Here is a 27,936-nt window from a genome sequence, read left to right as displayed (position 1 = left end):
TCTTAAAACTCTTTTTTTCTTTTACAGATTATCTTCTTTATCCTTTCACATGTCTATATAAATACACAGGCCAAGAACAGATCCAGTTTCAGTGGTAGCATAGCTGCACAAACCACATATTAAATAGGTGATTTCCTCTGAGCATAAAAAAGAATAAACCGAAACCAGTGAGATGTTCACACTTAATATGTCCTGTGCTGCAGAGCTGAGCTCTCATTAATGATCCACACCCTTTCATGCAATGGAAGAAACTTATGTCAATACTGAACATCTCAAATGTGTCAACCCAACACATTCAACAAATTGCACAGGTAAGAAAGAAGTGGCAGAAATTGGGAGGAAAGAAATGTTAAAAAAATGCTTAAAGTGCTTAAAAAAAAGGGTGTTTTAACATCTCTACTGTTTCACACTTTATTGGGTTCCCTATTTTATTTTATACATTTATTTATGTTTCCTTTCTTTTCAGGTGAAAGGAGCACTAAGAAGAGTTTGTATTTGGTTATTATTTTGTGTCTGAGCCTGCTGAGTGTCTTCCTACTGGCTGGACTTGTCACTCTTGGTTTCCTCTGTAAGTTCTGTTGGTTATTGATATCTGTTCTAATGATCACAAGCTTTTCTTTTTCTTTTTCTGGATAGCCCATAATTAACAATATTTCTAATGAAATATGAGTAAACTCGGTAATGTTTAAATAAAAGAAGACTCAAAAAGTAAGATAAGTAAAACATTTTAGGATAAAATTAATCAGAAGAAGCCAGAAGCAGTCAAAGAATAAATGTCTGGTGTTGTTTGAGTCTCAAAAACATGCGTCCTACTTGTCTTTGTTTTAGATCGTGATTCAAGCGAACTTCTGTCTGCTATGAATAACCAATTTTCCTCAATGAGTGAGGAGAGAGACCTTCTAAATGCAAATGTCTCTGCCATGATTGACCAAATTTTTTCCATGACTGAGGAGCTGCAAGCTGACCTCACTGAAAAGACCAAAGAGTTGGAGAAGCTGCAGAGTTTGTTCAACCAGAGTGAGTCCTTGTCTGAGCTGTTTTGTGTCTTTGTAAAAGGTTTTACTGAGTGATTCCATTTCTTGTAAATTCACATTTACAAGACAAATATGACTGGCACAAAAAACACGATGCATCCTGGAATACATTCCTTTATACCCCCCTTCCCCCCAAACAAATAGACCTTAATGTATTTTGATTAATTTTGTTTTTATGTGCTGAGTTGTACTGCCACAAAACATTGTCATGGCCCCTCGTTCTTGGACCCAGGGTTTTGTGTTTCTTTGAGTTTAGTGATTCTTTTCAATTTTGAGAATTACTTGTGCTTTAACCTGGGCAAACCAGGTTGTAGTGCGAATCGGTTGATTAACTTATTGCAGTTACAGCGCAGATGTAAACATCTATGATTGTTGGGAGCAGTTCTGATTGTACAGTCTGACAGCTGCAGGGAGGAAGGACCTGCGGAAACATTTTTGTATTCTAGTTCATATTCATATTATATTCTAGCTCTGTCTATGCACTTTGATTATGCAAGATTTATCCATCTTTTGTGATCCTTTTCTGTCTCACAGTCATATCTCCATGTCTGTCCAGTTTCCCTGTTTAGTTGTGTCCAGGTTTTATGTCTTAGTCCTGGCCTCAGTGTTATAGTTACCTCCTTTTTTATTTACATAGTCTCTCATCCCATGTGCCCTATGTTCAGTTTTACTTCCCCATCATATTATGTTACCGTATACCGTATTCCATTTGTCTTTCAGTATTTTAGCCTTGCAACTACTCCCCAGCCAAAACTGAACTGACCTAGTCCACACAGGCATGCTATAATACTTCAAATATAACTTCGCACTCAGATGTTTAGGTGATTAGTTACGGCGCTGATGTGTGTGTGTCTTTTTTGTGCCATGGTTATAACCATGACCATGATTTTAATTGCACAACCCGGATCAAGCTAACACCAGGACTTTGCAAAAATTTTCGGGGGGAATGAAGCTCCTTAATTATGCTCTTTCAACTTCCTGAATCACACATTTCTGATAATATAACTACATCAATAGTGTTAGAGCATTTATCTATCTATTTATTTTGGCTTTGGCACTAGCTGATGTAATGGCTGGCTTTGGCAACAGGGCATCACCGCGTAATTTGTGAGCCGCAGTCAAGCCAGTAACAATTTGGTCTCACTGAACAAATGGATTCAATGGAATATGATAATGGCCTGAAAAAGAATTAAGGAATTAAAAGTATTTTGTAACTCTTTTCTGAGATCTGATGAGCATTATGGGTTATTTGCTGGTCTGGATTGTCTCTTGCTTGATGTTTCTTCCAGAGAAAACGTGTCCTACAGGATGGAAAATGTTCAGTGGTGTCTTTTATTTCCTCTCTGGAACCTCTGGTATCTGGGATGAAGCTAGACGGGACTGTAGAGATAAAGGAGCAGATCTGGTGGTGATAGAGAGCCCTGAAGAACAGGTACAGTGTGTGTATATTGCAATTAATTTATTCACTCATGTTATGTGTTTCCATTAACCTTTCAAATGAATGAAGGATTTAAGTTGTTCAAAGGAATGTGAATTAATATGTCTGTAGGAATGTTGTATTCTTTGTGTGTGTGTGTTTTGTTAGGATGACTTTGTCAGCCCCTGTTTAAAGGACAATAGTGGACTTTTGTTCTCAAAGCATTTCATGTGACCTTAAATCTCCCAAGAATGAGATTAAGTTGCTGAACCCTGACGTCTGGCGTGCCAAATCAGTTGGTTTAGTTATAAGCCCTGGTGTGTAACTGTAGAGCGTGAGGAATTCATTGACAGTGGGGGTCTGCCTCTCATAACATCAGGAGTAGGAGCTGTCTGAAATGAATCTGTAGGATCTGTCTGAAGTGAAACAACACAAAACACTGCAAACCGCAACACAGTAAAATATAAATTAAAATATGCAAAACAAAAAGAAGATGCACGTCCTCTGCCATGGCCTGGGATGATTCTTTTGGGAGAGTGTTTTTCTGCTTGGAATTCCATGCAGAGGATTCAGTGCATGCATAAACTTCCTGAATCCTTTATTCCTAAAATCCTTCAGTTGGAAATCAAGTGCAATCATTTTTGCCAGGTCTTTATCAACTAAGTTCTGCCTTGCTGGGGTCACAGACTTCCGCAAAACTGTCTCATAGAGCTGTGGGTTGGTTTTGGTGGTTGTGGTGGTATACTGCATGATGCTGTAGAAGGAGCAGCAGCAACAGCTGCAGTAGACACACTGGCACCTTCATTAATATCACACTCAGCTGACTGCGTTTTATCTTCCCATTGCACTGATTGGTTGGACAGTTCTCAGGTGTCTGTGGAGGTTGGTTGTGGACCTGGCTCTGTATGATATTCTTTTCTTGCAGACTCTACACTCTGCCTTTGTATTGTCAATAACATTGAAATGGTTCCAGATTTGGTTCTTTTCTTGGTGTCACTCATTTTCTTTACTATACCTTTCTAATGTGACGATGTTGTCTCTTGTTGTTGCCCCTGGCTGTCTTTCTGTCTCTCTCCCTCCTGCTTTGTTCCTGTGCTACTGCAAGTGTAACTACCACCCCTCCCCCCTCTACTCAGCTAACACAAGGCTGTGTTTTTGCCCCCCCTCCCCCCTGCTCACCGCTAACACAAGGCAATAGTTGTGTCCCAAAACATAGGCTGCATCCTTCGGAGGACCCAGGCTTCGCGGTCTACGTGGACCGGGTCCTTCAAAGACCGAGAAAGCCGGAAGTGCGAGGCTGTGAAATGGGACAGTCTAGCCTCCAGATTTGCGTCACCGCTGTCTCAGTGGAGTTTAATAAACTCACCTGTCTGCTCCTTGCTATCTAAAATATAACAGGACACTGGAGTAAATTCTCGACCGTCTCACACTTCTGTTTAATCAGTTTTCTGTTTGACATTTATTCAGCTGTGTGAAAATCCCGGAGGAACCGGGATAATTATAATAATAATTAATTAATAAAGTTTTATTTAATCTAATCTAATAACTTTGATCTCAGCCAAACTGATTTACTCCAGAACAAATAAAACACAGAAAAAAGCCAAACAATTACATTTTTAAGTTATCCAAGTGACTTATATATCATGTTTAACCTGAGTAGCGAAAGACAGCGGGGGTCTGAAAACGATCTAGCCGGGAGTCCGCTGCTCTCGCCGGCTCCAGTGACCATTGAACTCCCCGGTTAGCTATCGAGCTGGTGGGTAACAGACGTCTCCGAAAACGTCGGAGCACTTTTGCAAATATGCGATGTCTTGATAAACCAAGCAGATATTTGAAGTTTACACGGCTACTTTCTCGCCTGAAAATATGTTAAAAGTTTATTTTGTGACCCAGAAAGATTAATAAGAGTAATATTAAAACTTAGTAGCGGCCGCCATTGTTGGAAACTGGAACTGGCTGGGCTGCGCTATGAATTCTGGGATATGGTGGGCCACAAAGGACACACCCCACCCATCCTTCAAATTCAGGGAAATGAAGGACGCATTTGTGGGTCACATTTGAAGGAGTCGACGAATTGGGACAGCCTTCGTCGCCTGGCTTTGACGTAATCGGCCTTCAAATGCGGCCTCCGAAGGATGCAGCCTACGTTTTGGGACACAGCTTTTGTCACTACCCAATCCAAACTGGAAACCCGATCCGTACCACGCATGTGCGAAAGGCGTCTACTTCCGCTCGAAGCATTTTACGATAGTTACTGGTCAGGGTATCTGTTAAGATGTTAAGAATAACAAGTATCTCTTAAAATTTTTGCAATAGTGAAATATTTCAATATAATGTAGACAAAAATGTCTACATTTTGTCTACATTACTCCCCAGTGTACGAGCATACCGCCACTTGATGACCAAGCGAATGAGCCGTATTGTCAACTGAACTTGCGTCATTACAAATCGTGTTTGTGTATGCGTGTTAAATTTGATTTAGTAATAGTCAAGTGTTTCTATGCTTGTCTGTGTGGAGAGAATTGATTGGAATAGTGATGATGATGTCCGCTATCACTGTCAATTGTCAGTAAAAACTTAATCTGGCTGATGAATCTTCACGTGACATATTACTAAGTCTATATTATTAAGTCTGTAATTAGGCGCCATTCTTCTTATTTTACAGCGCTGTTGTTCAATCGGGGGAAGCTCTACATTGAGGAGAAAAGCATGAATTTGTTTGTATACGGAGGTATCCATTGTTTAAATGTCTCGGGCAGTCGAAAAGGAGGCAGAGCTGTCGAGAAATGCTAAGAGCTAACTGGGCGCTAACTGTGTCATTCAAATACATTAACTGTTGCAATGTTGGCAAAGTGACGAAAGATTCGCACATGCTCTAAGAGCCGTTTAGTTTGCATCCGACACATTACTCCTCAAATCTGCTTTTAGGTTGCATGATCTCCCTATGCGCCGAGGTTTTAAATAAAAGCATTACAAAGGTTTTAAATGTCTGAGTGTTTATTTTTCAAAGAACCAGAGAGATCGATGAGAATGATGACAACAGTGTCAAAAAAATTAAGAATTTTCTTTGCATGCATTCAATAGATATGTTTAGACAAAACTAGTACAGACAGCACACCCTAAATTCTGTTTTTGTTTTTTGTTTTTCATTTTAAACAGAACTTTCTCACTACAATCATCAAAGAAAACACTTGGATTGGTTTGACTGACAATGGAATGGAGGGACAGTGGAAATGGGTAGATGGAACTCCACTGACTCTGGCGTAAGTCTTCACTTTAGTTCAGTTTATTACATTTACTGGATTTCCGGCAATGTGTTTTTTCATGAACATAGATGTATGCAGAAATAACCTCATCAGTGAGCTTACATGTCAGGTGGTTGAGCCAAAATAAGGGCAAAAGGTTAAAGATGGATGCTACTGACTTTTTGGGGGGGCACATGGGGGCAGAAGAACTCAGTTACGACCTTTTGAACATTTCATGACAAATACATCGATCTATCCATTTTCTCCACCACTCAGCTAGCACACGTCTTTGTACTGTGGGAGGAAGTGACGGAGAACCCACACAGGCAGAGAAAATGCAAACTGCACACAGAAAGGACACAGTAGATTTGAATCTATACAACACTGTTAACAACTGCACCATCTTTCTACCTTAATGGCATATTTCAGGGGAAAAATTAATGATCTTAATGACACATTAATTTTTATCTGGAGACTGACGTATGCATGCTAACTTTCTCCAAAAACTAGTAGAGACAGTGGGGTCATTGTCATATTTTTTATGGGGATTCAATCCCCACACTCCATTTCTTCATCTTACTGATACGTTCTTATATAAAACCTTTGTTCTTTAGGAACTGGGCAACAAATGAACCCAATAATGGAGGCTCACTGACCAGTGAAGAAGATTGTGTGCATATAAGAGCTGAAGATCAGAGGACTTGGAATGATATTTCATGTACAGCTTCTATGAAATGGATCTGTAAAGAAATACCAAGACACCACTGTACAGTTTCTTAGAGAGCATGTATTTCTACATGCTTTGACATTTTAACTGTGATTCTTGTTCTATTCTGCATTTCAATTTAATGTTGTACTCTGTTCTGACTGCGTACATTTAAAAAAAAGAAGAAGAAGAAAAAGAGTGCACTGTAAAAAAAAAAAAGTAATATAAAAGTATTTTACTGTGTATTTTACAGTTTTGTACTGTTCTTCTAGAATATCATTAAATTTACATAAATAGACTGTGATTTCACATTTCAAATGTAAAATAACATAAAATCACTGTAAATGTAATAAAACATAATTTTCTTGTTTTTTAAATATATTTGTCTGTACATATGCATATTTAGATTGTTAAAATACATTCACAAATGTATCATGATTTCACAAATATTTGTCCGTTATTTGAAAGATTGAACTGTTAAATTCAAATGTAATACTATGGAAAAGTATATAAGTAATTAATTACAGACCTTTCTTATTGAACTTACGCATATGCTTCATTTAAACCAGGGGTCCCCAAACTTTTTCCAGTGAGGGCCACATAACTTTTCCCTTCTCTGATGGGGGCAAGGGTCAGTTTGTAACAGAAAAAGTGTGACGATCGCAGGTTTGCCGAAATGTAAACATTTATTGTTTTCCAGAAAGCCACACATAACCAAACATAATAACCCTTTCCGAGATCAAATAACCCTCTCTGGGTACTTAATAGAAAAAATTAACTCAGGAAATACATAATAACACTATTTATGAAATCAATAATAACCAAATAACCCTCTCTGGGTTCTTCACAGAAAGAAAGTTTCTGGTGTGCCGTGCACAGTCTTTGGTAAAAGTTAAGCTTCAGTTGTCAGAGCAGAATCTCTTAAATGACTCATATGAGTAGTCTCTCAAAGTTCTTGTGTTCTTTCCTTATAATCCAGTTATGTAGGTTCCAGTAGGGTAGCCTAGTAGACAGCACTGTTTGCTCTCTCTCATCAACTTCCCTCTGAAAACCGGAAAGCAAGCAAGCTGAGAAACTGAACTAAGTGATACAGCACGAAACATTTCAATACCAGTATGGTTGTCGAGGTGGATCATATCCCAGTAGATTTTATTATGATTATATTTGTTTATACTCAGAATGACTTATTCAAGTCACAAAAGTGAGCTTACCTATGTAGTGTAAAAAATAATAAAGGATCACCATAACCCATTTATTAAGGCATCTTTGTAGTAGTTGTGGTAGGAACCCCCTTGAAGAAGAACAGTGCTGAGGGAAGTTTTGGAGCACTGATAAAGAAAAGAGGAAGTAACTAACAAAAATACTCTCTAAAGCTTTATTTCATTGTACATGTACATTCACAATAAAGGGCTATTCTATGTTATTCTATTCTATTCGGGGCATTAATAACTTAAAAAAAAAAAAAATAATTTTATTGTTATTTTAACAGTTCTACTATTAATGGAGTTTTGCATATTTTTATGTAGTCACTTTCTAAAGTGTGGATTTTGACCAGGCAACCTGAGTACAGGAACGTCTGGAACCAGCTCTCCGTTTTAAAAGTCTCTCATCCTATGAGTATTACCCATTAGGCAAACAGAACCTGGTAGGAGACTCGCCAGCTCTAGATGAAGGCGTGCTTGCCAGGGTGGCCTTGTGATCCAGGTTGGCCCCTCAGTTACATCTTTTACTAGCAGCTCTCCTTTAAATGCACTTGGTAACTAACTGGGTTAAATTTAATGGCCTGGAAAATAGGCCCCAAGCATCTGTAAATTTGTAAGATCAGAGTAACCTGTAAAAACCCTTTAAGTGATATTATGATAATACATGTTTTTACCTTTACTGTTTAACCATGTCATGGTCCTGGGTCGGTGACCCAGTGTTTTGAATTTTGTATCATTATTGAACTTGAAGCCCCGTGTTGCTCTTTGTCAGTGTCGTGTCGTCTGTGTTTCATCCCTCAGGTCTGTCAGGTTTCAAGACTCTGTGCAGGTCATGTTCATGTTGCTCGTTTTTGTATATGTTTCATAGTTCTTTCATGTCCCAGCACAAAATCTTGTTCATAGTTATCACAGTTGTCATAGTTTTCACAGTTCTTAATTTCACCAGTTTAGGTTCTAGTTTAGTTTAGCCACTGTCCCTGTCTTGGGTTAGGGGTTAAGGGTTAGGGTTAGGGAGAGTGGGTCCACCTCACTCTCTCCACTCGGTCTGCCCCACAGACCAGGACAGTACGACGTGACCATTATGAATCCAGCGGACTCAGGTTTTGCCTCGGAGGGGGAGAATCTCGAGTAGCTGTGGGATTATTGCCGGCGGATGATCCACGCTGTGGATCTCTATAAGAAGCTTCCAGAGGTAGTGTTTTTTGATAACTTCCTGTCATCCACTACCTGTAATATTAGTGTTTTGGACTTCGAAGGACTACTGCAATTAATTACGGATCTGAGAGCGAGGCTCTGTTTTGAACTTTTTGGCATGGGTGGCCCAGGCAAGAAGGACTCAGCCACCCTTCTAAAAAGCCTTGCAGCTTGGTATGCTCAATCTTTAGTTTTGCCATCAGTTCAGCCATTATTAGCTCATCTATTAGTTCAGCCTGTAGCCCACTCTTCAGCTCAGTCAGTCGCTCGGCCTTCAGCTCAGTCAGCCGCCCGGCCTCCTGCTCAGTTGCCCTCAGTTGAGCCTCCTGCTCAGTCTCCTGCTCAGCCATCACTACAACCACCCACTCAACTTCCACTACAACCACTACTATAGCCGTTAGCTATAACTACAATCACTACTATAGCCGTTAGCTCTGTCCGTAGCTCTGCCATTAGCTAAGCTTGCAGGTCAGGTCAGCCTGTAGTTCAGTTATCAGCTCAGGTTTCAGCTCAACAGTCAATTCAGCCACCTATCCAGCCACCATCTCCACCCACTCATTCTAAGGAGGGAGATAGTCCCACTAAGACGCTAATTATCTTTCAAGAGCTGGCTGATTTAGAGACTATTACTCTCTCCAAGGCCTCCCCAGAGGCTGAGTTACAGCTCTCAGCTGACTCTTGACCCCTGGTTAGAAAGAAGCCAGCGCAACCTGTTTTTCCTCGGAGCTCAGCCGGGCTGTCTCAGCAATTACTCCCTGCTGAGATCTCGGGCGAGTTAAGTATGCTACTTCCCTCCTTTGCTGGAAGCTCTAGTGAGCTCATTCGGACAGTCGAGGACTGCATCCTGCTGTTGCTGCCTGGTCAGAACCACTGCCCTGTGCAGCTCCAACCAGCTTCATCTGTACCAGAGGACTTCATACCTGCTGGTCCTGTTTCTGCCTCCCCTGGAGGTTCCGAGGGGCCCGTTCAGCCGTCTGTCTCCACTGGGGGGTCCGCGGCCTGTTCAGCTGTCTTCTGTTCCAGCTGGGGTTCTGGAGAGCCCGGGCAGCATCACACTACGTCAGCTGGGGGTTCTGGAGAGTGTTTTGAGTTTTGTATCATTATTGAACTTTGATTTTGTAATTGTTTATCCTCTCTAGTCTTTTGGTTTCTGTTTCTGTGTTCCATGGTTGCTGTCTCCCCTAGTCAAGTCCACGTCTGTTATGTTTCCTATTTTACTTTGAAAGTCTGTGTCCTATGTCAGTGTATTGACTTTTGCTTCCTCTTGGTCTTGCCATGTCAGATTACTCCCAGCTGTGTTCTGCTCCTGTGTCTCATTCCCCTCGTTATCTCTCAGTGTATTTAAGCCCCGCGTTGCTCTTTGTCAGTGTTGCGTCGTCTGTGTTTCATCCCTCAGGTCATGTCAGGTTTCAAGACTGCAGGTCATGTCCCAGCACAAAATCTTGTTCATAGTTGTCACAGTCGTCATAGTTTTCAGTTCTTAGTTTCACCAGTTTAGGTTCTAGTTTAGTTTAGCCACTGTCACTGCTGTTTTGTCTTGCCTTTGTATCAGCCACAATAAAGGCTCGCCTTTTGTTTAAAGTTCAGTCCCGCCTCCTCGCCTGTGTCTTCTCCTGGGTCCACCTCACTCTCTCCACTCAGTCTGCCCCGCAGACCAGGACAAAACAAGGGTTCAAAAGGGAATGTCCACAATTTAGACTGAATGTGCAATATTTTATTAAAGCAATTTAGCAGGAGCAGAACAAAAGCCAAATAAAATCACAATAAACCTATTATGTTGTGTAATACTCCTATTCTGATTTCTAATGGAATACAATAGCATTGAATAACACTTTATTGCCATTGTACATGTACAACAAAATTGTGGGTGCTCCACACCAACTGGGCTGGAATAAAGTATAAATAGTAAGACAACAGGAATAAATAATAAACATATACAATCAAGATTGATATAGTATACAAAAAAATAGAAAAGGCACACATTGCAACAACAGAACAGGTTGGGGTACGCAGGGGCCACTTGTGAGAACAGGAAGGTTGCACGGAAGGTAATTAACAGTGCCCAAAAAATAATTGGCTGCCCTCTGCCACCCCTGGAGGCCATCACTACATCTTCCTGTCTCAGAAAAACAGGGCCACCACTGGTGACCCCTTGACCTCTTTACTATTTTTTTTTTTCTCCTGCACAGTTGGCACGGGGCAGCCATAATTTCACTGTGCATGAACAATGACAAAAGATTGCTATTCTATTCTATACACTGCTAAAGAACAGATCCAGTTTCAGTGGTAGCATAGCTGCACAAACCACATATTCAATAGGTTACTTCCTCTGATTCTAAAAAAAAAAAAGTATAACTGAAACCTTTGAGGCTTTCACATTTCACATGTCCTGTACTGCAGACCTCTCATAAATGATCCACGTCCTTTCATGCAATGGAGGAAATTTATGTCAATACTAAATATCTCAAAAGTGACAACCCAACATATTCAAGAAATCGCACAGGTAAGAAAGAAGTGGCAGAAATTGGAAAAAGCAGAGGTGTTTTAACTGTTGCACATTGTATTAGGTTCCCTATTTTGTTTATTTTTCCTTTCTTTTCAGGTCAAAGGAGCTCTAAGAGCAGTTCGTATTTGGTTATTATTCTGGCTCTGAGTCTGCTGAGTGTTTTCCTGCTGGCTGGACTTATTACTCTTGGTTTCCTCTGTGAGTTGTGTTGGTCATTGATATGGGTTCTAATGATCACAAGCTTTTCTTTTTCTCAATGAGTGAGGAGAGAGACCTTCTCAATGCAAATGTTTCTGCAGTGAGTCACAGGCTTTCTTCCATGACTGAGGACAGAGACCTGCTTCAAGCCAATCTCACTGAAAAGACCAAAGAATTTGAGGGACTGCATTTTTTGTTCAACCAAAGTGAGTCCTTGTATGAGCTGTTGTGTAAATAAACTAACAAACACACATTAACCTTATTTTTAAAAAAATTTGGAAAAAAAAAAGAAAGAAACAAAGAAAAATGAATCCACAACAAGTAGATCTAGTGTTATATTTTGTTTTGCTTCCCCATTATTTAGATTTAGTTCAGCTGTATTTTCGGTGTTGCTTTTCATATTTTGGCTGCAGTAACATATTGATCTCCCACCCAGCTTTAGACATGAAGGAAAAATATTTCTGATCAAATATACATAAACTTGTCACTTTAAAAACAGTAGTTAGGCTTAGAAATTAGCCACAGACATTTCGTGTGCTTCAGCACTTAAGCAGCACTACAAAGAGGCAGTAGAAATATCGTCCAAGTATGCAGGCATTATATTTGTGGGCAGTATCATTTGGCAAATGAAAAAGCACATCAGTGATCAACTATGCCTGGTCCAGCTTTCATCAACAAAGTGATCACACAAACAATCAAGCTACAGTGTTTTCATGAAGTTGACATAATCCACTTTGTCTTTTATTTTCCCAGCAGGAAGTGGGTGCGGTGGGTCCGCACACTTTCCTGGTGTTGTTGGTGTTACATTTGTTCTCTGTTGAAGTAAAAGAGATACTAACTGTGGTTATGTTAAATAAACCAAACAAACAAATATAACAGTCAGTAAGTGAATAGACTGGAGGATTCCAGTTTATTAAACAGAGATTAAATAAGCATCGTAGTAAAGTTCCTAAAAGATCATTCACTAACTGAAAAATTACTTGTTGGTAATTTCTTCCAGATAAAAAATGTCCTGCGGGATGGACCAGGTTCAACCATAGCTGCTATCTCCTGTCTGAAAGCTCTGCTTCCTGGGATGCAGCCAGAAAGGACTGCAGAGACAGAGGAACAGATCTGGTGGTTATTGACAGCCCTGAAGAGCAGGTACAGTTTTTATGTATGTGTGAGTTATTGTGTTTGTAAATGAATATTGAATATTGAAGTTAATACTCTATACTATTATACTATTTATTTTATGTAAATAGCTTTGCCCAGTATTCAATAAAAAATAGGCATTTCTATCAACCTTTCAGTCTTTAACTTAGCACATATCTACACAGGAAACCCTGAAACAACTATAATTGTATCTTGTAAAAAAAAAAAAAATTATATTGCTATGAATGAAACCCTTAAAAATTACTTTTCCCCTCCTGGCCACTTATGCCTCAATTCTTTCCACAACACTCACATTACTTACACTATCATTACACTTACATATACGGCCTTATGGGTGGGCACACTAAACGGCGTCCAGAGGACATTCTGTTTATTCAGCCTCACCACTGGTGCTGGTGCCCACCTCTCAATTTTAATACATGTAGACACTGAGGGTTCTCATGCTGACACCAGCTGTTGTCTGGCAGAGGGTTGTTGGTGCCACGCCCCTCCCCTGTTTTAAATGTACTTTAGAACAACACACATCAACACCGGTGCATTGGTGGTTCTCTGTGTCTGGGTGCTTGGGTGTGGCTGATTGGTAGGGCCTGGCTCCCCTGGCTCTGTCGGCCCTGTGCTGGGGTGGGGTCTGTTCTGCCGTAGCTGGCTGTAGTATCTGTTAATTTTTAAGGCCTGAGTAACCTTTGAGTGATATTATAATAGTATACATGTTTTTACCTTTACTGTGTAACAAAGGCGGAGCCTGTGGACTCATTGCTGCAGCCCTCTGTGGCTTCTGCCTCTGGATGTCTGGGCCTGGTTCATTTCCATGCCTGCTTCATGTCCTGGGGTGCAGGGCTGTGGTTCCCCACATCTACTATTAATGAACACAAGCGCGCTCACACACAAAGGTGCACACACAAGTGCTCACACACGTGTCCAAACAGGTACTCACAAATGCACACTATCTTGGTCGGCTGCTGCCTCTAAACATGTATGATTAATATGCTAGTCAGTAACATTTAATTTTTATTATTAACTGCTACTTGATCATATGTTGGTTGTTGCCATGGTTTCCCTCCTGTGTCGTATATATATATATATTCATATATATATAATATATTATATATTCAACTGCACATGATTATTTGGAGCTAGCAGGTTGTTAATGCTATCCATCAAGTCTAACAGTCTGCGGTCTATGAATTAACCTAGTAGTAATAAATCACACAGCAATAGTACATCGAAGATACTGAAGTGGCACAGAACCCAGGTAGCTACCACAACTAAAACAAGGTAGTTGCAGTGGGCTAACAAAGAATTTACTTCCAGATGTTTCTTTAGGTTGGAGGTGGAGTCTTTTGACGCTGAGAGCAGCTTAGTTGCTGGCAAACAGGGTTTGCATTGCACGGTCAGATTTCGCCCAACTCTTTCTTTTTTAAATATGAAGTGGTGTCGGAATTTCCAAGTAAGAAATGCATTCCTGCCCGTGCACTGCTGGCTCTGTTGTGCTGGCTCTGGGTCCATTGTGTAATGCCACCATTACACAATGGTGTTTGGGTTTCCAGCAATGTGCAGGATTGCCAAAATTAGAGAGAAGCTAGAGAGGGGATAGCCTAACATATGAAACAGGAAAAGACCGCCATGTAATCCATTTATTTCAACAAAGTAACTGTATTCTAATTATCACCTTTTTAAATGGTATGGCGTGACTGAGACATGGCGGGACCACAGATTCGGCGTTAGAGCCATTTTATTTATTCTGCCTTCAGTTCTTGGCCGTCAGCCCCACATCACACGACAAAAGGTAACACACAACAACCCAATTCCCCTTACGCAGGTTGGCGGGCATAATTGCCGATGCCGCGCAGGTGCGTGGGCCCTCCCTGCACGGCACCGGAGACCACTCCCCACCACAAATGGTAACTGTAAAAGAATACAGCTACTATTTTGTATTTTAAATACGTAACATGTGCACATGTATTCCATTACTCCCCAACACTGAACATCAAACACTTCTAAGAGTCCACTGACACAACACATTAGCATTGATGACCACTCTTGCTTGGGTTTTGATTTTGATGGCCATGACTTCTTCAATTCAATTAAGTTTACTTTAATTCAGTTCACTTTAATTCAATTGCTGTCATGATCCTGGGTCGTTGACCCAGCATTTTGTGTTTAATATTGGTGTCATCTTATGTTTCGGGTTAATTCTTGTTTTCTTAGTTCCTAAGGTTTTGGTTCTTGTGTTTAGTGTTCTGTTATCCGTACCCGTGTCCTCCCCCGGTGTTCTGTTCGTGTCTCTGAGTATGTGTTTTTTGGGGGGGGGTTTTTGTCTGTCCTGTTTGGCTCTTTTGCCATCAGAATTATTGTCTAAAGGCGAAAAAAGAAGCCCAACGGATTTACTTTACCAAATGGACCATCCCAGCCTTGCCGTAATGGTCTATTTGATTCACCTTTTATTGTTTATTTTATTTTATTTTCACTTGCTAAATACAGGACAGACTTGACTGGGGAAAAGAAAGGGGAGAGGGAAAGAAAAACAGCGGGGAAGAGGGACGGGGATAAAGGGCAAAAAACAAAAACCAACAAAATAAGCAGACCAAAAATACATATATCAATCACCTGGATCACCTGTTGAGAAAGAAAAAAGAGAAAACAAGCAGAAGAAAAGAAAAAGAGCAACATAATAAACAACATCACGATGATCTATGGGAGTATGTGTTTGTAAAACAGTCTGTGAATTTCCTGTTTTACTTTGAAAGTCTGTGTCTCGTTGTGCCCATTAGTTTCAGCTGTGTCCACCCCTGCGTGTCATTTCCTCATTACCTGGTGTGTATTTATAGTGTGTGTTCGCCTCTGCTCGTCGTCGCTCCGTCTGTGTTATTCTGTGTATTTCTGTGTTTCTCTGCCCTACATTCTCCGTGCTGTTTTCCCGTATTTTGTGTGATTTCAGGTTTCTTCACTAGTTTTCACCAGTTTACAGTGGCTTGCAAAAGTATTCGGCCCCCTTGAACTTTCCCACATTTTGTCACATTACAGCTACAAGCATGAATCAATTTTATTGGAATTCCACATGAAAGACCAACACAAAGTGGTGTACACGTGAGAACTGGAACGAAAATCATACGATTCGAAACATTTTTTACAAATAAATAACTGAAAAGTGGGATGTGTCTTTGAATACTTTGTAGAACAACCTTTTGCTGCAATTACAGCTGCCAGTCGTTTAGGGTATGTCTCTACCAGCTTTGCACATCTACAGACTGAAATTCTTGCCCATTCTTCTTTGCAAAACAGCTCCAGCTCAGTCAGATTAGATGGACAGCGTTTGTGAACAGCAGTTTTCAGATCTTGCCACAGATTCTCGATTGGATTTAGATCTGGACTTTGACTGGGCCATTCTAACACATGGATATGTTTTGTTTAAACCATTCCATTGTTGCCCTGGCTTTATGTTTAGGGTCGTTGTCCTGCTGGAAGGTGAACCTCCGCCCCAGTCTCAAGTCTTTGTGCAGTGCACGACTAATAGTTGTCCTATGGACAGATTCCCCCACCTGAGCTGTAGATCTCTGCAGCTCGTCCAGAGTCACCATGGGCCTCTTGGCTGCATTTCTGATCAGTGCTCTCCTTGTTTGGCCTGTGAGTTTAGGTGGACGGCCTTGTCTTGGTAGGTTTACAGTTGTGCCATACTCCTTCCGTTTCTGAATGATCGCTTGAACAGTGCTCCGTGGGATGTTCAAGGCTTGGGAAATCTTTTTGTAGCCTAAGCCTGCTTTAAATTTCTCAATAATTTTATCCCTTTATCCACCCTGTCTGGTGTGTTCTTTGGACTTCATGGTGTTGTTGCTCCCAATATTCTCTTAGACAAGCTCTGAGGCCGTCACAGAGCAGCTGTATTTGTACTGACATTAGATTACACACAGGTGCACTCTATTTAGTCATTAGCACTCATCAGGCAATGTCTATGGGCAACTGACTGCACTCAGACCAAAGGGGGCTGAATAATTACGCACACCCCACTTTGCAGTTATTTATTTGTAAAAAATGTTTGGAATCCTGTATGATTTTCGTTCCACTTCTCACGTGTACACCACTTTGTGTTGGTCTTTCACGTGGAATTTCAATAAAATTGAGTCATGTTTGTAGCTGTAATGTGACAAAATGTGGGAAAGTTCAAGGGGGCCGAATACTTTTGCAAGCTACTGTAGTTTTTGGCTTAGTTTTGTCCTCACTTCTGTTCATTATCGTTCACTGTAAATAAACTCACTCGCATCATCGCCATTGTCTGCAACTTGGGTCCTCCTTCATTACATCACACGACTGCTGCCACAGCCGTGACAATTGCATTTTATTTATATAGCACCAAGTGACAACAACACTCGCCTCAAAGCGCTTTATATTGTACTACAATAATACAGATGAAACAGAGATAACCTCAACAATTATAACTAATGTTTTTTTAATATATGAGCTTTTAAGTATATTTATATTTATTGCTGAGGAAGAATGTTGCAAGAAACATGTTGCGAGAAAACTCAAAGTTTAATTATTGCTGGTTTGGCTTTTTTAAAAGAGATGCTTGATAAAATTGGAATAAACTACATAGGCTAAAATTGTGATTCAAGACTAAAATAGCATGTTTTTTTCTTCATGTTAAACAGACGTTCCTCTCTGCAGTCACCAATGAACACACTTGGATTGGTTTGAATGACAAAGAACAGGAGGGAACATGGAGATGGGTAGATGGAACTCCACTAAATCTGATGTAAGTCTTCACTTTGGTTAAGTTATTACTTTCAGTAAATTTCAGCTATTTGATAACCTACAGATGAATGCCTCATTGGTGAGTCAACATATTAGTGGGTTGAGCCAAACTACAAGGCCAAACGCTTAAAGGTGTACCCCTAAATGATGACTTGTTTTGGCAACCTTAGTCAGAAGAAGATATTATATCACACCTGATGTCCTGCTGGGTTTGTCTGCCTGTATACTTTGTACAGACCTGTTTAGCAAATGCTATGTCCTCAAAAGAAATTGGTTGTCATCTCCATGATTATCTGAAATTTTTCTAATGAAACCCTCCATACCCACATCAAACATCTGAATTTAAACTTGATAAAATTAAGCTGATGTTATTGTTACTGGCCTGCTAGGTACTGGGCAGAAGCTCAACCTGACGATGGTGGTGGAAAAGAGGACTGTGTTCATGTCAGAAACGATAAGAAAAAGTCCTGGAATGATCTTTCTTGTTCAGCTTCTCTGAAGTGGATATGTGAAAAAACACCAAACCACTGTACAGTTTCTTAAAGATGATCTGTTCATAAATGTTTTTGTGTTTAAGCTGTGATTATAAATGTATCAGTCTGTTGTATTCTGTAATGATGAGGTATTTTGTTGTAGCTGATGTGCTAATGTGCATTTTTCCTTTTACTTCAGTGGAGACTGTCAGAGGGATATCATTATACAAAACAAGCAGAGCTGTTTATTTTTGTATTTTTATTCCAGCTTTGCAGTTCTGAGTTTTGTATTTGTTAAAATGATTCCTGTTTTGATTTCATTGTTAACTCAGTAAATTATTTTATTTTGACGCTATTATTGAGTCTTTGAATATTTTTTTTTACTTTATTCTTTCAGTTGTGTCACATTTGTTTCAAATATTAATTTTTATTAGGTAGTTTGAGAGGTAGTTTTATTTCCTGCAGTTTTTCTCTGTTCCTTTCTCCATTTGATTTCTGTGTTATTGAGTGTTTATATTCATGCCTGTGTTACTTCTCGTTTGCATGTTTCCTCTTTTCCATTTGCGTCCTGTATTAGTTTTACTTCTTGATTCTGTTTTCACCTGATTTTAAGACTGTTCACATCTGTGTTACTTTCACCAGTGTCTCCTGTTTCTCCTGTTTGTCACTCCCCAGATCAGCCATCACTGCATACATAGTTCTGGCAGTCTTGGTTGAATAGTCCAAAAAGTTAACTCATGCCTGCTTTTTAAAAAATTATTGTTCCTTGACATTAGTGGAAAATGTCATGTGGTCAAGGAAAGATGCGAGGGAGTATGTGTCACATATAGATATCTTATATCTGGGCCTTCAGTTGATCAATCTACTATCTAAGTTTGTAGTTAAAATATGTGGTGGTATGTATAGTGGAGTGATGAAACCAAATTTGATTCAGGGGAGAGCTACAACAGTTAATGTCTACAGCTATCTGTAAAACATGGTGGAGGCTTTGTCATGAATTGGGGCTACACTTCAGCCAGTGGTGTTGGGGAATTTGTCAACACTGAGGGAAGTGTGAACATGGTAAAGTACCGTCAGATTTCTGTCCACCAGGTAATGCCATTTGGAAAGCATTTGACTGGCAACAAGTTATTTTTTGACAGTGTTCCCAAACACACTGTTATTGTAGTAAAAGCATGCCATATCAGTCATGATTAGCCTCCCAGAGCACAATACAGTGTGGGATCATCGTTACAGACAACAGGAAAATCCTTCAAGTAATCTAAACTATTCCTGAAGACTACTTAAATAAATTACATGAAAGTTTAAGAGAGTTTAGGCTGTTTAAAGATCAATCACTGCCATACCAAACGTTACTTTTCAACATCAATATAATCAGTCAGATTCTGGTTTTGCTTTACATGGTGCATTTCTATGTATGTTTGGACTTGTTTCAATAAATTAACAGATTTTCCATTTTCCTTTCAAAATATGAAGAAATGAGAGGTGACCCAAGATTTTTGCACAATACTATATGTATGTGTTTATAGTTTATAATTTATAATACCAAGATAATCAATGTTTATATTCAATCATTTTTTAACATTCCGGAAAATATTTTAGCATTATCTTGCATCACTTCTGTGCTGGAACCTTAATGTCATTTCAGACATGCATTAAACCAATGCAGCGCACCGCTTAAGTTGACAGACAAAAAAAACAATGCGCAGCAAACCTTTGCTCTCGTAAGGTCTTTACCTTAAAATATAAAGTGCCTTGAGGAGATTGTTACTGTGATTTGGCAGTATATAATTAATACTGAATTAAACTGATGTTTAGCTCTTACAAAGTCTCATAAATTGAAAATATGAACTACTTTAAAATGGGAAGCGCACAACAACAAAAGTCACACATTTCAGTTATTTATTTCTATTTTTATTTTTTGCTCTTTTGCTTCCACCACCTGCACACAGTTTTCAAACCATCAATCCATTCGCTTCCGCTTGTCCTTTCAGGGTCGCAGGGGGCCCTGGAGCCTATCCCAGCTGTCTCAGCATGAGAGGCACGTTATACCAGTGGTTTGAAAAACCACTGGTATAACCACTGGTATAACCAGTATAATAAAATTGATTTAATTAATGGATTTTCTTCCATTTTCTTTTGTATGTGTGTAAGAATTACAATGAAAAACTGCCAAATTGCAACAGCAATAGACCGCTAGCTCCAAAATGCATGTCTCTGTATTGGAAACAATTAATTGTCGTGAATCAAGAAGCAATACATAACTTTCAGTTTTGGCATAATATTTAGATATTAAAAAATTTTACTGCAAAAATATTTATTTTTTTTGCAAAATATGCTAAAAATACCAAAACATCACAAGCTAGTAATTACTGTAAAATCGTGTTTTTGTCTAAATAATCTATTTTGCTCATTTTTACCTTTAAATTAATTCATAAAACTACCTTAATTTTTACAAGATAGCAAACATACTGTTTAATAATTTCGATTTCAAGGTAAACCATATCTGGTGGAACTGTAGCAACACCACTGCGCAAAGTAAGGAAGTAAAAGTTTATTTATATAGCACTTTTCAAAGACAGATGTCACAAAGTGCTTCACAAGAGAGACAACAAAAACACAATACAATCATAAATACATCATAAAATCCCTGGTCTCATTAAAAGCTTTTTGAAATAAAATTGTCTTTAGCTGCTTTTTGAAGGTCTCCACCGAGTCCAGGCACTGTAGAAATAGAGCATTCCACAGTCTGGGTGCAACAGCTTGGAAAGATCGGTCCCCTCAAATTCTAAAATGAGTGTGGGGGACCGCTAAAAGGTTTTGATTTGATGACTTCAGGTTACAAGAAGAGGTACGTATACAAATCAGATCAGCAATATAGGGAGGGGCCTGTCCCTGTAGTGCTCTAAAGGTTAAAACTAGAATTTTAAAATGGAACCTAAATCTGATTGGTAGCCAGTGTAGCGACTTTAAAACAGGACTTAAATATGAGCTCCTTTGTTTGAGCGAGTCAGTAGTCTCGCTGCAGAGTTTTGAACAACCAATAGACGAGCTAGCCCTTTCTTGTTTAGACCGGTAAACAGACTATTACAATAGTCGAGTCTTGTAGAGACAAAAACATGGATTATCATCTCAAGTTCAGTTGTTGACACCATAGATCTAAGTTTTGAGATGTTCCTCGAATGAAAAAAGCAGGTTCTTACTATCTGATTTAAGTTTCACTCCAGAGAAAAAGCTTCATCAAAAATAACACCTAGACTTCTGAGGTTACACTTCTGTGAGGAACCTAAATCACCCAGTCGCTGTTTAATATTGGACGTTGCACTGTGTGGTGTGTGGTGGCAGATTTCTTTTCTCACATGTTTTAATCATATAACTTTAGTAATAGTAATACCACTTTCTCAACTTAGTATAGCAAGATCACTCCTGACACTAGTTGTATGCATGCATGTAGAATCTTATCACAAGTGGGCCTCTGCTATTGTCACTGCTAAATGAACAAATGGAATGAAAACCATAAAATGACAAAAGCTCCTTCTGATGCGAAAAAGGATGCGGTACTATCTGTGTTGTTTTAATATTTTTATTCATAAAATAATCGAATTTACTTTTTCTCTTTTTTAAAAGTAACACGTTTTCACTGAAACACATCTTTCTCTACAGATGTATGACAGACATCTGCATTCATTAAGGAAAAAATGGTTTAAGTGCATATTCTTCTGGTGTCTGTATTTCTGCCTGTGACACGTATATATTTAACCTTTTCTCCTTAGTCTCAGATTCCTCATCTGTGTGTCTCAGTGCTTTCTTGTGGCTTTTAAAAAAAATTCTTGCCTGCTGACTCTCTCAGTCAGATTTGGATTATGGTACTCAGCGTTAACTTTAGTTTTGATAACCCCAGTTGGGTCGACTAAACGAAAGTGAATGAACATCCTTCTTTCTTTTGTAGGATTTGCACTTTGTTGACATTTTTAAACTCCAGGACATAGTCACAATAGTCCTGTGACGGGGTGTGGTTGGCAGCTCAGCTGCAGGGGAGAAGTGGAGTAGCAGGTTCAGGGCATGGTGTTGGAGAGGCTGGTTTGGCACAGCCAGAGAACATCTTCTAATCATACCTTCCCTATTTCAGTAGCGGCCGGGGTCGGAGAGGGGAGACTGCTACCGGAGGAACACAGAAGCCAGGGCAGCAAGCACTGGAAAGTACCATAACAAAGAGTGTGTGTGTGCTTGAAAAATAAAAATAAAAAGTAGGGTACAACCTGGACAGGTCGCCAGTTTATCACAGGGATAACACTGAGAGACTGACACTTTTGAATCAACAGAAACAGAGCATGGCATGTTTCTAATTTAACAGTCCATTATTTTTAGCGTTGCAGAGCTTTTCCTGTCTTTTCTTGCATGTCAAAGACTTTCAAACATAAATTCAAAAAACACTAAAGTGCCTCAGTTTAAACAGTTGCTATGTTGTCATATTTGTACTATTTCAGATTTTAAAATGCTTCATTAATTTTAATCATTATTTGTTTTGACATTTTCAGTCACTCATCTCAGAAATGTTTCTGACAAAAATATCTATATTCTTATAGAGACTATTTAAGAAAATAAACTTGTTTACCAGCAGCCAACAGCTTTCATGAATGAGATGAATAGAAATGAATTGAATATGGTTTCTTTCCACTTGCCTTTCACTACATGGGTTTCCAAAAAATAAAAATAAAGGCTATTTGAGTCAGAGATCTGCTATACAAAGGCAAATGATAACCTCATACTAATTTCTTAGTTTTATGTAATTTCCTCTTATTATATTAATAACATCTTAGTCATGTGACTTCCTCTAGAGTTGAGAAAGGGAGAAACTGTGACACAAGTATATTCTGTGCTGCAGAGCTGACCATGTTATAATTAAACTGGGTTCTTACGAATGATGGAGGAAATTTATGTCAACGTTGACCACGTCAAACCTAATAACCCAATACCTTCAACAAAATGCCGAGGTCAGGAGGAAGTGACACAACGGGAACAGAAATATTTTAACATATTTTTTATAATATATATTTTTCTGTCACTGTTCAACACTTTACTTCTCTTTCTTCCAGATCCAAGGAGCTGTAAGAGGAGTTCCCATTCAGGTGTTATTCTCTCTCTGGCTCTGCTGAGCCTTTCCCTGCTTGTTGGACTCATCATTCTTGGGGTCTACTGTGAGTCTGGTTCCACAGCAACATAACAGTTACAGTAATTCTTGAAAATCTTTTATTCTGGCAAATAATAAAATTATAGAATTTGAATTTTGCTAGCAAAACCTTAAGTATCAATGCATGAGGTCTCAGAAACATGCATCCATTCTTTTCAGATCGGGACACATTACGAGATTCAGCTGCAAATCTCTCTGAGATGAGTAACAAACTTGCCTCCATGACTGAGGACAGAGACCTGCTGCATGCCAACCTCACTGAAAATGCCAGAGAGCTGGAGAGGCTTCAGAATTTGACCAGACTGAGTGAGTCCTTGCACCTTGCATGTGCTCCTTAAATTGTATTTTGTATGTGTCTAAAAAAAAACAAAAAAACTTGAGAGGTCAGCCACAGTTAAATCTTCCTGAAGGCTGGATTTCAATAAAAAAAAAAATGCAAAAAAACCCAACAAAAAAACGTAAAAATAGCTAAAAATTAATAAATCACTGTTAAACTCTGTTTCATCCTTGCAATAACAATCTTTAGTCATGCATAATTAATGTTAAGAACCATAATATAACATAAAGAACCTTTGTCAGCAAAACATTGACAGCACTTCCACTTATTGTAATTACAGTAATTCTTGAAAACCTTTTATTCTGGCAAATAATAAAATTATAGAATTTGAATTTTGCTAGCGAAACCTTAAGTATCAATGCATGAGGTCTCAGAAACATGCATCGATTCTTTTCAGATCGGGACACATTACGAGATTCAGCTGCAAATCTCTCTGAGATGAGTAACAAACTTGCCTCCATGACTGAGGACAGAGACCTGCTGCATGCCAATCTCTCTGAGATGAGTAACAAACTTGCCAACCTCACTGAAAATGCCAGAGAGCTGGAGAGGCTTCAGAATTTGACCAGACTGAGTGAGTCCTTGCACCTTGCATGTGCTCCTTAAATTGTATTTTGTATGTGTCTAAAAAAAATTACAGTAATTCTTGAAAACCTTTTATTCTGGCAAATAATAAAATTATAGAATTTGAATTTTGCTAGCGAAACCTTAAGTATCAATGCATGAGGTCTCAGAAACATGCATCGATTCTTTTCAGATCGGGACACATTACGAGATTCAGCACTTCCACTTATTGTAAAGGGTGCAACTTTAAATTTAAGTTTCCTGTTTTTTTCTTCAAGAGCTTCCTGATTTAAAAAAAAAACTATTTCTCTGAGCACCAACTAGCACCACAGTGGTGCTAGTTTCAGTCATTATGCAAATGCAATGCATTATGCAAATGTTTTATAGTGAAACTAGCACCACAGTGGCGCTACTTTCAGTCATATATATATGACTGAAAGTAGCGCCACTGTGGTGCTAGTTAGGTCCAGGTGAATAGAATCAACTTTTGGGGAAAAATATAACTTGTACATAAGTATTCACAGCCTTTGCTCAATACAATTACAGCCATCTTTCTATGATGACAGAAGCTTGGCACACCTATCTTTGGGCAGTTTCTCACATTTTTTTTTTACAGAACCTCGCAAGCTTCATCAGCTTGCATGAAAGTGTTGGTGCATGGCCATTTTCAGATCTTATCCCAGATGTTTAATTGGGCTCAAATCTGGGCTCTGGGCGGGCAACTTAGCATCAAGCATGTCTCTGTACATGAGTGGTCTCCCCGTTCCTGCTGCCAAAAAACATCCCTACAGCATGATGCTGCCACCACCATGCTTCACTGTAGGGGTGGTATCGGCCAGGTAATGAGCAGGGACATGTTTCCTCCAGACATGACACATGCCATTCAGACCAAATAGTTAAATATCTTTTTCATCAAATTTTTCTCCTCATAATCTGAGAGTCCTTTAGAAAAACTAGAGGGTGACATGTGCCTTTTACTGAGGAGTGGCTTCTAGAGAATCTGGAGAAAATCTCTTAGGGTGGCATGGAAATCAAATGGGGTGGCAAAATCAAAGCCTTTAAAAACAACAACAACAAAAGAAAAAAAACACACACATGCAGGTGTTACATATGGTTAAAATGATTCAAGCGCAGTAAGTATAAACATGTTTCATATGAATATAATCTACAGCTTAATTATTTACTGTAGACGACATAGTTAAACAGTCGGTTACATAAAACATGTGAATATTGATTTTATGTACTGTAAAGCCTGTATGATAAATAAATAAATATGTAGCCCAATAAGTATAAAATCCAGAAAGCAACACAATATGAGGCGGTTCATTTACAAACACAAGTCTAACATAAGTTTCACTTTTTGTTAGAAAAAAACCCTCAGATTGTTACATGCTTAAATTTACACAAATTTACACTGTCATGATAAAAAATTTATACCTAATATACTTTGTCTCAGGTCCAAAATATAACTGGTTATTTTTGACTACCGTATTTCCCACACTATAAGGCAACCTTAAAATCCTTCAATTTTCTGAAAAATCGACAGTGCACCTTATGTATGAATTCTGGTTGTGCTTACTGACCTCGAACCGATTTTATGTGGTACACATCAGTCAAAAGAGTTAGTACGAATTTGATAAGCTATGAAGCCACAGCGCTTGATGGATTATCAGAGCATTATGGCTACCATAGTCAGGAGCCTCGCGGAGTAATCTGGGTCCTAAACTCCGTCCGTTCAGGTCCCAAGTCAAACGAACACTGCGGCATCACTGAGAGTTAAAAACTGTCTAAATTCTTTCTGAACTGAAGTATTACTTTTCCTTCCAGAAAAAACATGTCCTGTAGGATGGAGTAATTTCAGCCATAGCTGCTATCTCCTCTCTGAAAGCTCTGCTTCCTGGGATGCAGCCAGAAAGGACTGCAGAGTCAGAGGAGCAGATCTGGTGGTTATTGACTGCGGTAAAGAACAGGTACAGTTTTTATGTATGTGTGAGTTATTGAGCTTGTAAACAAAAATTGGAATCCGTACCATGTAAATAAGTTTTTTGGGTTTTGAACAAAAATATAACAAAAAACAAATGGTTTCTTATGATCCTTTCTGCATTTAACAACAATAAGGAAAACAGAATATATGAAGCTGCCAAAGAATGCATTGAAGCCAGCATACAAAGGTTCTTCCTCTGTTACATTGCAATAGAGAGTATTTGCTATGAGGTGGATGGGAGCAACAGGAAATCCAGTAATTTGAAGCACTGCTACTATAACTGCTATTACTGTTACACTATGTTTTGTATTTTTCTAAGTTTGTTCATTGCAGACAAAAACACTTTTCTTAACTCATTATGTCTTTTACTAGAATTTAAAACCTTCTGCACTCAAAATCAACAACATGCAAGCAATAAATATCCTTGGAAAATGAAATGTGGTTCAGCAGTTATTTAGTGAAATGTGTGGAAGATTTATGAAATTATTAGACACCTCTAAGAGTCCAGTGACAGAAAACATTAATTCTGATCACTCTTGCTTAGACACTATCAGGAGAATTTGGTGCCAGTGACTTATTGGTTGTTTGGGGGAGTTACAACATGTTGCAGGTTAACTAGAGTGTTTTGCTGTATGAGTATGAGCTGTTTTTCTTCAGTGTTGAGGAAAAATCTTGAAATAAATGTGTAAAAGAAACTGAGTAAATGTTTTAATTTGTGCTGTTTGGGGATATTTAAAGTAGGTTTTTAGATCAAATGAACTACATAGACTAAAATTGTGGTTCAAAACTACTTTTTTCATCATGTTAAACAGACCTTCCTCTCTGCGATCACCAATGAACACACTTGGATTGGTTTAAATGACAAAGAACAGGAGGGAACATGGAAATGGGTAGACGGGACTCCAGTGATTTTAACGTAAGTAGGTTCAGTCTATAACTTCCAACAGACATTTCTACATATAGAATCACACTGGTCAGTGGGCTGAGCCAAACTACAAGTCCAGAGGCTTAAAGATTGTATACTAATGACTTGGTTGACTTGGTTTTCCTCTTCATCATTACCTGAAATTCGTTGATCCTAGTGTGTTAATCAGCCTTCTCAGTAATTTAATCCAAGCTGTTGATGGAAAATTTAGCTGATGAAATCCTCCCACACCCACAACAAACATCTGAATTTTTCCTCAATAATAAGATAGTGTTGTTTTTACTCACCTGCTAGGTACTGGGCAGAACATCAACCTGATGATGGTGGTGGAAACGAAGACTGTGCTCATTTCAGAAATGATGAGAAAAAGTCCTGGAATGATCTTCCATGTTCCACTTCTCTTAAGTGGATCTGCGAAAAAGCACCAAACAACTTTATGGTTTTTTAAAAATGATATAATCACAAGTTTTACAGATTTAGCCTTAACTGTAATTCACAAACTAAGTTTGAACTCTGTTTTATTCTATAATGAGTGTGCCTTTTGCTGTTACAAATTTCTATTTCTGTCATTTGTTAGTTTCACTTCTTGCATCTGTTTTCTCCTGATTTGAAGATGGTTCTTATCTGTGTAATGTCTTTCACTTGTCTCTCAATTCCCTCCTGTTTGTCATTTACCAATCAGCCACCATTGTGTAAATAGTTTTGCCACGCTGACCTCAGTAGAAAACATAATGAAGGAGAGTTCATAAGGACTAAGCAGTATTAAAAGCTGGTTTTAAATTCACCTCTGCCTCTTGTTTTCTGTATTTGGGCTCACAATCAGCTCACACAGTCACATAGATGCAGAAACAACCTCCATGATGAGCTCATGTGTCAGTGCGATGAGCAAAACTAAGGGCAAAAGCTTAAATATGTGTGCTAAATATTCATTTTTGGCCACATGGGAAGATAAAAACTTGTCAGCTGTTTCCTAAAGGCATGAGTTATATTATCACTGTAGATATTTTGTGGTGATCACTTTATAACCAAAAACTAAAAGTTAAAATTACACTGATG

The 27,936-nt window shown here is 38.9% G+C and overlaps 3 protein-coding genes across 6 annotated transcripts; all 3 read left to right on the top strand.

The window, feature by feature from the left end:
* The first annotated feature begins 211 nt into the window (after positions 1–211).
* LOC102081630 (CD209 antigen-like protein E) lies at positions 212–6,578 on the top strand. Its single transcript, XM_019352708.2, has 6 exons — positions 212–311; positions 467–568; positions 829–1,017; positions 2,324–2,466; positions 5,611–5,714; positions 6,311–6,578. Exons 1-6 carry the CDS (start codon positions 242–244, stop codon positions 6,474–6,476), a joined length of 774 nt encoding a protein of 257 aa, XP_019208253.1. The 5' UTR covers positions 212–241; the 3' UTR covers positions 6,477–6,578.
* Positions 6,579–10,999: 4,421 nt separating this feature from the next.
* Positions 11,000–19,031, top strand: LOC102081526 (CD209 antigen-like protein E). Of its 2 annotated transcripts, XM_019352656.2 has the most exons (6): positions 11,000–11,301; positions 11,401–11,502; positions 11,604–11,708; positions 12,503–12,645; positions 17,304–17,407; positions 17,796–19,031. In XM_019352656.2, the coding sequence occupies exons 1-6, from the start codon at positions 11,232–11,234 to the stop codon at positions 17,947–17,949; spliced, it is 678 nt and encodes a 225-aa protein (XP_019208201.1). In that variant the 5' UTR covers positions 11,000–11,231; the 3' UTR covers positions 17,950–19,031. The 2 variants fall into 2 exon arrangements, with proteins under 2 accessions (XP_019208201.1, XP_019208200.1); XM_019352655.2 differs by having other exon boundaries at positions 11,000–11,502.
* A 3,733-nt stretch (positions 19,032–22,764) lies between these two features.
* On the top strand, positions 22,765–27,664 carry LOC100692236 (CD209 antigen-like protein E). Of its 3 annotated transcripts, none has more exons than XM_025903683.1 (7): positions 22,765–22,873; positions 22,976–23,077; positions 23,230–23,321; positions 23,834–23,981; positions 25,799–25,941; positions 26,768–26,871; positions 27,175–27,664. In XM_025903683.1, the coding sequence occupies exons 1-7, from the start codon at positions 22,801–22,803 to the stop codon at positions 27,326–27,328; spliced, it is 816 nt and encodes a 271-aa protein (XP_025759468.1). In that variant the 5' UTR covers positions 22,765–22,800; the 3' UTR covers positions 27,329–27,664. The 3 variants fall into 3 exon arrangements, with proteins under 3 accessions (XP_025759468.1, XP_025759467.1, XP_025759469.1); XM_025903682.1 differs by having other exon boundaries at positions 23,230–23,376; positions 23,805–23,981; XM_025903684.1 differs by lacking the exon at positions 23,834–23,981 and having other exon boundaries at positions 23,230–23,376.
* The last annotated feature ends 272 nt before the right edge of the window (positions 27,665–27,936 follow it).

The sequence above is a fragment of the Oreochromis niloticus genome, linkage group LG16, assembly GCF_001858045.2.
Source record: "Oreochromis niloticus isolate F11D_XX linkage group LG16, O_niloticus_UMD_NMBU, whole genome shotgun sequence".
Taxonomy (NCBI): Eukaryota; Metazoa; Chordata; class Actinopteri; order Cichliformes; family Cichlidae; genus Oreochromis; species Oreochromis niloticus.
Note: the sequence above shows the minus strand (reverse complement) of the source record. Positions and strands in the feature narration are given on the sequence as shown.